The sequence below is a fragment of the Salmo salar genome, unplaced genomic scaffold (genome assembly GCF_905237065.1).
Source record: "Salmo salar unplaced genomic scaffold, Ssal_v3.1, whole genome shotgun sequence".
NCBI lineage: Eukaryota > Metazoa > Chordata > Actinopteri > Salmoniformes > Salmonidae > Salmo > Salmo salar.
In genome coordinates this window covers 1-15,000 of record NW_025550370.1, presented here as the reverse complement: position 1 = coordinate 15,000, position 15,000 = coordinate 1, and the positions used below count along the sequence as shown (strand labels likewise).

At 44.3% G+C, this 15,000-nt stretch overlaps 1 protein-coding gene across 1 annotated transcript; it reads left to right on the top strand.

Moving 5' to 3' along the window:
* The first annotated feature begins 5,930 nt into the window (after positions 1 to 5,930).
* On the top strand, positions 5,931 to 8,749 carry LOC123739330 (calcium/calmodulin-dependent protein kinase type II delta chain-like). The gene is made up of 5 exons (XM_045713726.1): positions 5,931 to 5,975; positions 6,661 to 6,745; positions 6,946 to 7,040; positions 7,418 to 7,540; positions 8,414 to 8,749. Exons 1-5 carry the CDS (start codon positions 5,931 to 5,933, stop codon positions 8,528 to 8,530), a joined length of 465 nt encoding a protein of 154 aa, XP_045569682.1. The 3' UTR covers positions 8,531 to 8,749.
* The last annotated feature ends 6,251 nt before the right edge of the window (positions 8,750 to 15,000 follow it).

Genomic DNA, 15,000 nt, shown 5'->3' with positions numbered 1-15,000 from the left:
TGTGTGTGTGTGTGTGTTATCTCACCTTTGGCTGTATCTAAGGTGTGTGTGTGTTATCCCATATGCTGTATCTAATGTTTGTGTGTGTGTGTGTGTGTGTGTGTGTGTGTGTTGTGTGTTGTGTGTGTGTGTGTGTGTGTGTGTGTGTGTGTGTGTGTGTGTGTGTGTGTGTGTGTGTGTGTGTTATACTTGGCTGTATCTAAAATTGTGTGTGTGTTATCTAAGGTCTGTGTGTGTGTGTGTTTTTATCTAAGGTGTGTGTGTGTTTATCTCATATGCTGTATCTAAGGTGTGTGTTATATGTGTGTGTGTGTGTGTGTGTGTATGTGTGTGTGTGTTTGTGTGTGTGTGTGTGTGTGTGTGTGTGTGTGTGTGTTATCTAAGGTGTTGTGTGTTATCTAGTTGTGATAGCTGTCTCTTAATTATTTATAAATGTATTATGAACACTGACTGTGTGATTAATCCTATGGAGTATCCAAAATATTAACCAATATCTATATCAATTTATCTAGTTTTAATCAACCAGTACATCACCATTATAATCAACCATACATCACCTATCAACCAGTACATCACCATAATAGATCAACCATACATCACCATAATAGTCTAGCTATAGTTAGATCAACCATATATCATCATGTATAGATCAGCCGTTACCTCACCATGAGTCGATCAACCAGTACATCACCTGTATAAATCAACTCAGTACATCATCTGTATAGATCAACCAGTACATAATCGTTATAATCAACCTTCATCATCTAGTATAATCAACCATACATCACCATTATAATCAACCGTACATCATCATGTATAGATCAGTACATCACCTTATATCACCAGTCACATCATCATAATAGTCTAGCTATAGTTAGATCAACTGCGTTACATCACCACATGAATAATCACCAGTACATCACCATGAATGAATCTAGCTATAGTTAGATCAACCATACATCACCATAATAGATCAACTTCCATACATCACCATGAATATCTAGCTATAGTTAGATCAACCAGTACATCACCGTGACTGGTCTACTACGTTAGATCCCTCAGGTACATCACCATGAATCAGATCACCAGTACATCACCACTCAATGTCTATCTATAGTTAATCACCAGTATATCATCATTATAGATCAGCAGTACATCACCATGTATAGATCAACCGTACATCACCATGTATAGATCAACCAGTACATCATCATGAATAGATCAACCAGTACATCATCGTGGTATAGATCAACCAGTACATCATCATGTACTAGATCAACCAGTACATCACCATGTATAGATCAACCAGTACATCACCATGAATAGATCAACCAGTACATCACCATGAATAGATCAACCAGTACATCACCATGAATAGATCAACCAGTACATCACCATGAATACATCAACCAAGTACATCACCATGAATAGTCTAGCTATAGTTAGATCAACCAGTACATCATCAAGGAATAGTCTAGCTATAGTTAGATCAACCGTACATCACCATGAATAGTCTAGCTATAGTTAGATCAACCAGTACATCACCATGAATAGATCAACCAGTACATCACCATGAATAGATCAACCAGTACATCATCCATGAATAGTCTAGCTATAGTTAGATCAACCAGTATATCATAATGAATAGTCTAGCTATAGTTAGATCAAACAGTACATCACCATGACTGGTCTAGCTATAGTTAGATCAACCAGTACATCGCCATGAATAGATCAACCAGTACATCACCATGTATAGATCAACCAGTACATCAGCATGAATAGTCTAAGCTATAGTTAGATCAACCAGTATATCATCATGAATAGTCTAGCTATAGTTAGATCAACTACATCATCATGAATAGATCAACCAGTACATCATCTGAATAGATCAACCAGTACATCACCATGTATAGATCAACCAGTACATCATCATGAATAGTCTAGCTATAGTTAGATCAACCAGTATATCATCATGAATAGTCTAGCTATAATTAGATCAACCAGTACATCATCATGAATAGATCAACCAGTACATCATCATGAATAGATCAACCAGTACAGCAGCTCTGAGCACCAGAAAGTTCACCACACACCATTCAGAGTAGTAGCCAGTCGTCCTCACTATGAGCCCTCTGCCTCAGCACTGCATTCCTCAACTGTATCTCCCATTTCCTCTCACCGCTTGCAGGTGACTCCTCAATTCATGTTTTCAAAAGACCAGGAACAGGCAGCCAGGGTGAAACAAAAGCTGGTACAGTGTCTAGATGCATCATTCAAACAAAAAAACATTAGCCAGCTAGCTAGTGTAGTGTCGTGGTTTCTGTAATCTGGTGACTGTTATTATCGAATCAACTAACTAGGTGTAATTATTACTCGATTAAATGAATCATGAAACAATTAACTATTTAAAATTTGGGGCACCACGGAAGCGGTTGTTTACCGAGTTGCCATCTCCCCGAATTAAACCCTAGATGATCTATAAGATATATATCGATAACATTCATCTAATTAATCACTTCCTCATATCAGTCTCATAATTCTGACGTCACATACTCCCTGCATCTGCACAAACCCCAGCCTTACTGATCATTCCGTATCCACACAAAATTGATTTAATTATTTATTTACTAAATAACTAAATGATAACACAGGATACCCACGCAAACACATGGTATAGGTTATTGATTAGAAACTTAATAACGATGGAAACAGGTCCCTAGCGGACTGACACATTACGACACTTGTTACATAAGATGGAGAGGTAAAGAGAGGGAGAGAGAGAGAGAGAGAGAGAGAGAGAGAACACTTGGATACATTTGGAAAGTCGCTCACAGTAATCACAATACTTTTGCCCGAACCACCGCACGTTTGGGTAAGAAGTAATGAATGTATTTCACGTGTTGAATGTCTTCCTTGATCGTGTATCTCTGTTGGAACCAGTCCCGTGAAAAGGGTTCCGCTTCGTGAAAAGGTTTCCCCGCTTCATGAAAAAGGGTTCCGTTGGGCCTTAGTTCTTAAGTGTAAGGCTCTGATTGTCCACAAGAGGTCACAATGTCCTTCTTCTTATTGTCCGTGTTTACTTTCACTCATTCTGGGAAGAGTGGTCCAGTAGAGCTAATCCAGCCATGTCGATGATCCCCAGTGAGTGATGAGGCAGTGTACCCAGCAATGGTTTGAAGAGAATAACGGACGGTCTTACTTAAATTCACTTTCTTAGCTACAGTACTTAGAACAGCTATTTAGCTTGGAACATTGACTGTTAGAGGCTACTTTGTCATCTTCACCTCGTGTTGATTTTCAGGGTCGTAACCAATTGAGACCTAAGCTACAGCTAGAGTCTTTCTGGTGTGGTATGTTAATTCTCAACTCAACCTTTATGCACTCTGGTAAAAGGGGGTGTTTCCGTCATGCTGAAGCGCTCTCTGAGCTCCCTTCGGGCGTGGCTACTTACTGGGCAAAGTATCATCAAAACTATGATCTCGTTAGGAAACTAAAATCACATTCCTATATTATCAAAAATATTCTCTTCATCCCTGGTATTTTCTATACAACGTAAAGGATGGAAACCTGACATACAGTGTGAAAACTCTTCATGTTACAATATTTTTGTTATATAATTTTTACCTACAATTTTTAATGACATCACAAAATAAACATTAATTTCCCATATTCCATCTCTCATCATACGCATTCATTCGGATGTTAAAATTATTGTCCCAGTGTTCACTGTTGGATGTTAGAGTTTTTGGGCGGCAAAACGTCTCTGTAACAAAAGATTCCAATCTCAATACTAAAAAGGGTAGAGAGAGAAAGTTTCCCCCTACTAGAGAGATTTACAATTTAGGACCGGGCGTGAGGTGTCATGAAACCCCAGCATCAATCCCTCCTCCCCTCTGCGGGTCAGAGGGGTCTGATGGCGTTGATCCATTGTATCCCGGTCTTTGGATCCTCACAGGAAGTCATGACACTAGCTAGCCAAAAAGTGTTCCCCTGTCAGTCAACCTGTAAATCCATGGCTCAAAAACACCAGATAAGCATGCAATAAAAGCTCTATGTTATAAAAAAAAACGACAGAGCTGATTTCCAAAAACAACAATTACAAACAACTGAATATGTACTTTAGGCTGCTAGCAGGGCTTCTAGAAGCGCCATGGCAACTCATAGGACTCTGGTCGAAATGTGTTGCACTACATAGGGAATAGGGTGCAATTTGGGACCTATCCATAGATATGGAACCTACTTCACACTACAGACTTTGTATGTTGAAATACAACCTCCGTAAAGAGGGGGGAAGAGGAAGGAGAGAGAGATAAGGGGAAGAGAGAGAAGGGGAAGGGGGGAAGAGCGAGAGGGTGGAGGGGGGAAGAGAGAGTATTGTTTAACTCTATAATCTGTAGTGGGCTGTTTTTTTACTCTGATCAAACAGAGAGAGTATTGTTTAACTCTGGAATCTGTAGTGGGCTGTTTCTTTACTCTGATCAAACAGAGAGTAGACCTTTGTCTCTTACAGAAACAGGCACAGAAACACGGTATATGGTATTTTCTGCTTTTTATTGTTGAACATTTGGTCAGTGTCTTTATCAAACACCGTTGTTTATATAATAAAATGTTTCTCCCCTGTCTATTTATCTCTTCTCTCTCTCTTCACTCCTCTCTTTTCTCTCTCTCTCCTCTCTTTTCTTTCTCTCTTCTCTTTCTTCTCTCCTCTCTTTTCTCTCTCCCTTCTCTTTCTTCTCTCTCCTCTCTCCTCTCTTTTCTCTCTCTCTCTCTTTCTTCTCTCTCTCTTTTCTGTCTCTCCTCCTTCAGTCATTGCATACAGCAGATTGTAGAGAGTGTTCATCACTGCCATGTCAATGGTATCGTTCACAGGGACCTGAAGGTTTGTATGGTCAGACCATCACCATCATCATCACCATAATTATCACCATCACCATAACCCCATGTTTTACATTGTACATCTGAAGGTGTCTGTGTGTGTTCTGTGTCTGTGTGTGTCTGTCTGTGTGTCTGTCTGTGTGTTTGTGTGTGGGTTTCTTTGTCTGTGTGTGTGTCTGTATGTATTTATGCCACAGTGTGTTGTTGTGTTAGTGTGTGTCTGTGTGTGTGTCTGTATGTATTTATGCCACAGTGTGTTGTGTTAGTGTGTGTCTGTCTGTGTGTGTGTCTGTATGTATTTATGCCACAGTGTGTTGTTGTGTTAGTGTGTGTCTGTCTGTGTGTCTGTATGTATTTATGCCACAGTGTGTTGTTGTGTTAGTGTATGTCTGTTCAACCGTTGTCTCTTTGTCTCTCTTTGTGTGTGTCTGTAGGATCAGTTGCCCCTAGACACTGATCTAAGCTCAGTTTAGTCATAAATGGTTGCCACTAGATGGCCAAGCTGCAAACTCAAAAATTGTCCAAATCTTAAAATTGTATGAAAATATACTGTATATTTGAGTTATTTGGTCTTAATTTAAGGTTAGGGATAGGCATAAGGTTAGCAGTGTTGTTAAGTTTAGATTTAAGATAAATTGTAGAAATAGATGGGTGGGAGGGGCAGGTTCTGACTTTGCAGCTTGGCCATATAGTGACATCCTTGCGTGAAGCTAAAGCTGATTGTACATCTGTGTCTACGGCCAACGGTTACCCGGAGCGTCTTGTTACCTCTAACCCATTTGACTCCGCCCCCCTCCAGCCTGAGAACCTCCTATTGGCCAGTAAGCTGAAGGGGGCGGCGGTTAAGCTAGCTGACTTTGGGCTCGCCATCGAGGTGCAGGCCGACCAACAGGCATGGTTTGGTGAGTACCGTGGACTGGCTTCTCTCCTATGGGACGGGACACAGTGTGTGTTTTCACTGAGCTGAACCAAGCCGAGCTGTACTCGGCTGGCCTGATTACGAGTCCACTGTAGTTTCTGGTACTGTGATGGAAAGGCTAATGGGAAAATAAATAATGCCAGCCAGCACAGTGCAGGTCGGGTCGGGTCTGCACACTAGTGTGAGTGTTAGAGGACATACAGACCTGGCCTAGAATTGACCCTAACCTCTTACCACTTTTAAATTGTCAGGGCAGCAGGTAGCCTAACGGTTAAAAGAAAGGTCAATGGTTCGAATCCCCAAGCTGACTAGGTGAAAATCTGTTGATTAACCCTTATTTGTCCTGTAAGTCACTCTGGATAAGAATCACTAAAATGTAAAAATGTACTGATTAATCGGGATTTAATCAATCAATGACTCACTCAAGTAATCAATTAATTATTTGCTGAAACAATTACTCAAATCAATCAATCAATCAATCAATCAATCAATCAATCAATCAATCAATCAAACCATTGATACACTCATCCATGTATTCTCACTCTCCCTATCCCTCCCCCTCCCTCCCTCCCTCTCCCTATCCCTCCCCTCCCTCTCCCGATCCCTCCCCCCCCTCCCTCCCTCTCCCTATCCCTCCCTCCCCTCCCTCCCTCCCTCCCTCCCTCCCTCCCTCCCTCCCTCCCTCCCTCCCTCCTCCCTCCCTCCTCCCCCCTTCCCTCTCTCCTCCCTATCCCTCCCTCTCCTTCCCTCTCCCTATCCCTCCTCCCTCTCTCCCCCCTCCCTCCCTCTCTCCCTATCCCTCCCTCCCTCTCCCTATCCCTCCCCCTTCCCTCTCTCCTCCCTATCCCTCCCTCCCTCCCCTATAGGTTTTTGCTGGTACTCCAGGCTACCTGTCTCCAGAGGTCCTGAGAAAAGACCCATATGGGAAGCCTGTGGACTTGTGGGCCTGTGGTAAACAAACAACCTTTACCCTGGAACTAAACTAAATAACATACTTCTATGTGATTGTTCCAAATCATTGTTCCCTGCTGAAAGTTGGCTCAATTCCATTCCAATTCAGGAAGTGAAATTTCAAAAAGGGGTCAGTTTGGGGTCAAGACTGTGTTATTTTGATCTGTGGGTGATGATTAGCGTGTGTGTTTTCCTTCCAGGGGTGATCCTGTACATCCTATTGGTCGGTTACCCTCCCTTCTGGGACGAGGACCAGCACAGACTGTACCAGCAGATCAAGGCTGGAGCCTATGATGTGAGAACTACCAACCTCTATCTATCTGTCTGTCTGACTCTCTCCTCTCTACGATGTGAGAACTACCAACCTCTATGTCTCTGTCTGTCTGACTCTCTACGATGTGAGAACTACCAACCTCTATCCCTCTGTTTATCTGTTGTGCTCTCTCTCTCTCTCTCTCTCTCTCACTCTGTCTCTCCCTCTCTCTCTGTCTCTCTCTTCACTGGTGTTGGAAATTAATGAATAGACAGAATGGTGGAATGTATTGATTGATTGATGGACTGACTGATTGTGTGTAATGTGTGTCTATAGTTCTCATCTCCAGAGTGGGACATGGTGACTCCTGATGATTGATTGATTGACTGACTGATTGTGTGTAATGTGTGTGTCTATAGTTCCCATCTCCAGAGTGGGACACGGTGACTCCTGATGCCAAAGACCTGATCAATAAGATGTTGACCATCAACCCCGGCAAACGCATCACCACCGCAGAGGCCCTCAAACACCCCTGGATCTGTGTATGGACACACACACACACACACACACACACACACACACACACACACACACACACACACACACACACACACACACACACATACACACACACACAGACACACAGAAACACGCGTACACACAGACACACACACACACAGAAACACACACACACAGACACACAGAAACACGCGTACACACAGACACACACACAGAAACACACACACACACACACACACACAGAAACACACACACACACACACACACACACACACACACACACACAGGGGACAGTTGTAATACTCACCACTACATCCTGTATCAAAAGGTTGTCTGGTCCCTCAGTAAAGTCCTGTAGATCTCTTCATTACTCCCACGTTGTTTACAAAGCTCTGCTCCAACATACCTCACTTCACTTCCCAGTTGAAATGTACCACTATAAGGGTTGGTTAACTGTTGAGGTCCCTCTTGTCTCCACTAAGTTTGGTAAATCCTCCTTGTAGTTTGAGCTCTCTCCTCATCTGGATTCCCCAGTGCCGCTAGGGCAGTTTAAAACACTAATGAGATTTCTAATTGTTTTGATTAAAATGTCATGTAATGTATCTGTATCTGTTACTGTATCTTGTAGTTTAAATATTTGTATTGTTTATTGTATTGATCATATTGATTATTGGAATTGTTGTCCTCACAACATCATTGGAAATGAGACCCTTCGTCTCAATGGAATCCCCTGTATAAAATAACATTCTCTCTCTATTCAATTACATTCAATTCAAGGGGCTTTATTGGCATGGGGAAACATATGTTAACATTGCCAACGCAAGTGAAGTAGATAATATACAAAAGTGAAATAAATAATAAAAATGAACAGCAAACATTATGTTCTCTGTCTGCAGCAACGGTCCACTGTAGCTTCCATGATGCACAGACAGGAGACTGTGGAGTGTCTGAAGAAGTTCAACGCCAGGAGGAAACTCAAGGTAACACTCCTCTTTCACTGTCCTCTGTTCTAATCAGAAACTCAAGGTAACACTCCTCTTTCACTGTCCTCTGTTCTAATCAGAAACTCAAGGTAACACTCCTCTTTCACTGTCCTCTGTTCTAATCAGAAACTCAAGGTAACACTCCTCTTTCACTGTCCTCTGTTCTAATCAGAAACTCAAGGTAACACTCCTCTTTCACTGTCCTCTGTTCTAATCAGAAACTCAAGGTAACACTCCTCTTTCACTGTCCTCTGTTCTAATCAGAAACTCAAGTTAACACTCCTCTTTCACTGTCCTCTGTTCTAATCAGAAACTCAAGGTAACACTCCTCTTTCACTGTCCTCTGTTCTAATCAGAAACTCAAGGGATGTGTCTCTCCCTATACCGTGTACTACTGTCTACCCAGAGCTCTATATCCTATTCCCTATACCGTACTCTACTGTCTACCCAGAGCTCTATACCCTATTCCCTATACCGTACTCTACTGTCTACCCAGAGCTCTATACCCTATACCGTACTCTACTGTCTACCCAGAGCTCTATTCCCTATACCGTACTCTACTGTCTACCCAGAGCTCTATATCCTATTCCCTATACCGTACTCTACTGTCTACCCAGAGCTCTACACCCTATTCCTTATACCGTACTCTACTGTCTACCCAGAGCTCTATTCCCTATACCGTACTCTACTGTCTACCCAGAGCTCTATACCCTATACCGTACTCTACTGTCTAGCCAGAGCTCTATACCCTATTCCCTATACCGTACTCTACTGTCTACCCAGAACTCTATTCCCTATACCCTATACAGTACTCTACTGTCTACCCAGAGCTCTATATCCTATTCCCTATACCGTACTCTACTGTCTACCCAGAGCTCTATATCCTATTCCCTATAACGTACTCTACTGTCTACACAGAGCTCTATATCCTATTCCCTATACCGTACTCTACTGTGTACCCAGAACTCTATTCCCTATACCCCTATACCGTACTCTACTGTCTACCCAGAGCTCATACCCCTATTCCCTATAACATACTCTACGTCTACCCAGAGCTCTATACCCTATTCCCTATACCGTACTCTACTGTCTACCCAGAACTCTATATCCTATTCCCACCTTTACTCTACTGTCTACCCAGAACTCTATTCCTATACCCTATACCGTACTCTACTGTCTCTACCCAGAGCTCTCCTACCCTATTCCTATACCGTACTCTACTGTCTACCCAGAGCTCTATACCCTATTCCCATACCGTACTCTACTGTCTACCCAGAGCTCTATACCCTATTCCCTATACCGGTGCACTACTGTCTACCCAGAGCTCTATATCCTATTCCTCCATACCAGTACTCTACTGTCTACCCACAGCTCTATATCCTATTCCCTATACCGGTACTCTCCACTGTCTACCCAGAGCTCTATATCCTATTCCCTATACCGTACTCTGTCTACCCAGAACTCTATATCCTATTCCTATACGTACTCTACTGTCCTACCCAGGCTCTATACCCTATTCCCTATACTGTACTCTACTGTCTACCCAGAACTCTATATCCTATTCCCTATTCGTACTCTACTGTCTACCCAGAACTCTATTCCCTATACCCTATACCGGTACTCTACTGTCTACCAGAGCTCTACCCTATTCCCTATACCGTACTCTACTGTCTACCCAGAGCTCTATACACTATTCCCTATACCATACTCTACTGTCTACCCAGAGCTCTAACCCTATTCCTTATTCTCACTCCGTTTACCCAGAGCTCTATATCCTATTCCCTATACCGGTACTCTGTCTACCCACAGCTCTATATCCTATTCCCTATACCGTACTCTACTGTCTACCCAGAGCTCCATATTCTATTCCCTATACCGTACTCTCCACAGTCTACCCAGAGCTCTATATCCCCATTCCCTATACACGCATTTTTACTGTCCACCCAGAGCTCCATATCCTATTCCCCATACCGTGCTCCACTGTCTACCCAGAGCTTCCTATTCCCTATACCGCACTCTACTGTCTACCCAGAGCCTCTATATCCATTCCTATACCGTACTCTACTGTCTACACCAGAGCTCTATATCTATTCATACCGCACCACTGTCCCCAGAGCCTATTCCCTATACCCGACACTCTACTGTCTACCCAGAGCTCTATACTCATTCTCCTATACCGTTTTTCTACTGTCTACCCAGAGCTCTATACCATTCATACCGTGCACTACTGTTACCCAGAGCTCACCCTATTCCCTATACCGTGTACTACTGTCTACCCATAGCTCTATCCCTATTCTTTTATACCGTACTTCTACTGTCTACCCAGAGCCCTACTCCCTATACCATGTACTACTGTCTACCCAGTGAGCCCATTCCTATACCGCCTACTGTCTACCCAGAGCTCTATTCCCCATACCATTACTACTGTTCACCCAAAGCCTCTATACCCCATTCCCTATACCCGACCCTACTGTCTACCCAGAGCTCTATTCCCTATACCTACTCTACTGTTTACACCAGAGCTCTATTCCCTACACCATGTACTACTGTTTACCTAGAGCTCTATACCCTATTCCCTATACCATACTCTACTGTCATTACCCAGAGCTTCTATACCCTATCCTATACCGCACACTCACTGTCTACCCAGAGCTCTATACCCTATTCCCTATACCGCCAGACTTCTACTGTCTACCCAGAGCTTCCTATTCCCTATACTCGTGTACTCACTGTCTACCCAGAGCTCTATATCCTACTCCCCTACACCGCACTCTACTGTCCACCCAGAGCCTCTATACCCTATTCCCCTATACCGTACTTTCTGTCCACCCAGAGCTCTCATTCCCTATACCGTGACTCTACTGTCTACCCAGAGCTCTATACCTCTATTCCCTATGCTCGCATTCTCTCACTGTCTACCCCAGAGCTCTATACCTATTCCCTATACCGGGTGCACTACTGTCCACCTAAGAGCTCTATACCCTATTCCCTATACCGTACTCTCTACTGTCTACCCAGGACTTCTATACCTATTCCCTATGTACCGCGCAATTACCTGTCCACCCAGAGCCTCTACATCCTATTCCCCCATACCGCACTTCACTGTCTACCCAGAGCCCCATATCCTATTCCCCTATACCTTGCTCCTCACCGTCTACCCAGAGCCTCTATATCCTATTCCCCTATACCGGACTTCACTGTCTGACCACCAAAGAGCCTCTATAGGTCCTATTCCTAAACCGCACTTTACTCGTCCACCCAGAGCCTCTGTTATCCTATTCCCTACACCTGCACTCTACTCTGTCTACCCAGAGCTCCATATCCTATCTCCCCTACACCGCACTCTACCGCCTACCCAGAGCTCTCCATCCTATTCCCCATACCCCGCACTCCCTTACTGTCTACCCAGAGCTCTATATCCTATTCCCTATAACCGCACTTCTACTGTCTACCAAGAGCTTCTATATCCTATTCCCTATACCATACTCCACTGTCTACCCAGAGCTCTATATCCTATTCCCTATACCGTACTCTACTGTCTACCAAGAGCTCTATATATCCTATTCCCTTATACCATACCTCCACCGTCTACCCAGAGCCTCTATACCCCATTCCCCATACCTGCACTCTACTGTCTACCCAGAATCCCTATTCCCCTATACCCTATACCGTGCACCACTGGGTCACCCAGAGCTCTCTATACCCTATTCCCTATACTGCAATTACTGTCCACTCCAGAGCTCCTGGCCCCTATACTGTTACTTCACCGTCCACCCAGAGCCTCTACACCCCCATTCCCCATAGATCTACTGCATCTACCCACCAGAGCTCTCTATTCTCATAATGACACCGTTCCCCACTGTCTACTCCAGAGCTCTCATTCCCTCATACCATGCACTACTGTCTACCCAGAGCCCCATACCCTATTCCCTATACCATACTCTCACCGTCTACCCGGAGCTCTATACCCTATTCCCTATACCGTGCACTAATGTCTACCCAGAGCCTCTCTATACCCTATTCCCCTTATAATTCCGTACTTCTCTACTGTCTACCCAGAGCTCTATTCCTATACCGTGGTACTACTGTCCACCCAGAGCTTTATACCCTATTCCCCTATACCGTACTCTACTGTCCACCCAGAGCCTCTAGCACCCTATTCCCTATACGCACTCCGCATTACTGTCTACCCAGAGCTCTATTCCCTATACCGCACTTCTCTCTACTGTCTACCCAGAGCTCTCATTCTCTTATACCGTATTTCTACTGTCCACCCAGAGCTCTATACCTCTATTCCCTATAATTTCACCGCACTACTGTCCACCCAGAGCTCTATACCTCTATTCCCTATACTTGCACTGCATTACTGTCTACCCAGAGCTCTATACCCTATTCCCTATACCGTATACTCACTGTCTACCCAGAGCTCTATACCCTATTCCCTATACCAGTACTTCTCTACTGTCTACCCAGAGCTCTAGATCTACTCCCTATACCGTACCTCTCTACTGTCTACCCAGAGCTCCCCATATCCCATTCCCTATACCCGCACTCTACTGTCCACCCAGAGCTCTACATCCTATTCCCCTATACCGCACTCTACTGTCTACCCAGAGCTTTATATCCTATTCCCTATACCGTACTCTACTGTCCACCCAGAGCCTCTATTCCCTATACCGTACTCTACTGTCTACCCAGAGCTTCTCTATACCCTATTCCCCTATACCTCCGCACTCCCTACTGTCTACCCAGAGCCCCCTATAATCCCTATTCCCTATACCCGCACTCTCTACTGTCTACCCAGAGCTCTATACCCTATTCCTATACCGTGCACTACTGCTTCACTACCCAGAGCTCTCTATACCCTATTCCCTATACCGTGCACTACTGTCCACCCAGGCTCTACCTATACCGTACTACGTTTCACCCATAGCTCTATACCCCATTCCCTATACCGTACTCTCACTGTCTACCCAGAGCCTCTATTCCCTATACCATGACAATACCTGTCCACCCAGAGCTCTATTCCTATACTGTGTACTACTGTCCACCAGAGCTCTATTCCCCATACCATGTACTACTGTCCACCCAAAGCTCTATACCCTATTCCCTATACCGCACTCTACTGTCTACCCAGAGCCTCTCCCATTCCCCTATAATCTGCACTCTCACTGATTCCACCCAGAGCCCCCATTCCTCCATACCATGTACTACTGTCTACCCAGCGCTCTATACCCTATTCTATACCATACTTCTACTGTCTACCCAGAGCTCTATACTCCTATCTCCCTATACCTGGCACTACTGTCTACCCAGAGCTTCCATACACCCTATCCCTAACCGCACTCTACTGTCTGACCCAGAGCTCTCATTCCCCATAGTCACCACTAGTCCACCCAGAGCCTCTATATCCTATTCCCCTATACCGTACTCACCGTCACCCAGAGCTCTCTATACCCTATCCCTATACCGTACTCTCACTGTCTACCCAGAGCTCTCATTCCCTATAACCGCACTTACTGTCTACCCACTTTTATACCCTATTCCCCATACCGTACTTTACTGTCCACCCAGAGCCTCTCTATACCCCCATTCCCCTATACCGACACTACTGTCTACCCAGAGCTCTCTAACTCTATTCCCTATACCGCACTTCCTACTGTCTACCCAGAGCCTATACTCCTATTCCCCTATAACTGCACTACTGTCTACCCAGAGCTCTATATCCTATTCCCTATACCGCATTTCCTCTACTGTCTACCCAGAGCTCTATATCCTATTCCCTATACTCACTCTACTGTTCACCCAGAGCTCTATATCCTATTCCCCTATACCGTACTCTCTACTGTCTACCCAGAGCTCTATATCCTATTCCCCTATACCGTACTCTACTGTCTACCCAGAGCCCTATATCCTATTCCTACACCGCACTCTACTGTCCACCCAGAGCCTCTTACATCCTATTCCCCTATACCGCACTTCTACTGTCTACCCAGAGCTCTATATCCTATTCCTATAATTGCATTTCTACTGTCTACCCAGAGCTCTCTATATCCTATTCCCTATACCGTACTCTACTGTCTGGCCAAGAGCTCTATATCCTATTCCCCTATACCATACCTACTGTCTACCCAGAGCCTATATATCCTATTCCCTATACCGACTTTACCGTCTACCCAGAGCTCTATTCCCTATACCGTACTCTGTCTACCCAGAGCTCTATACCCTATACTCCTATACTGCATTTTACTGTCTATCCAGAGCTCTATACCCTATTCTATACCGTACTTCCTACTGTCTACCCCAGAACTCTATTCCTATACCCTATACCGTGCACTACTGTCTACCCAGAGCTCTATACCCTATTCCCTATACCGTGCACTACTGTCTACCCAGAGCCTTATTCCCTATACCGTAAATTACTGTCTACCCAGAGCTCTATACCCTATTCCCCTATACCGTACTCTACCAACCACCAGAGCTCTCTATTCCCTATACCG

Excerpts from the sequence above, each read along its gene's own strand:
- LOC123739330 (XM_045713726.1), top strand. The coding sequence starts at position 5,931 with ATGCCAGCCAGCACAGTGCAGGTCGGGTCGGGTCTGCACACTAGT. Across the intron at positions 7,041-7,417 it reads TCAAGGCTGGAGCCTATGAT|TTCCCATCTCCAGAGTGGGA; the intron begins GTGAGAACTACC and ends GTGTGTCTATAG. Across the intron at positions 7,541-8,413 it reads TCAAACACCCCTGGATCTGT|CAACGGTCCACTGTAGCTTC; the intron begins GTATGGACACAC and ends CTCTGTCTGCAG.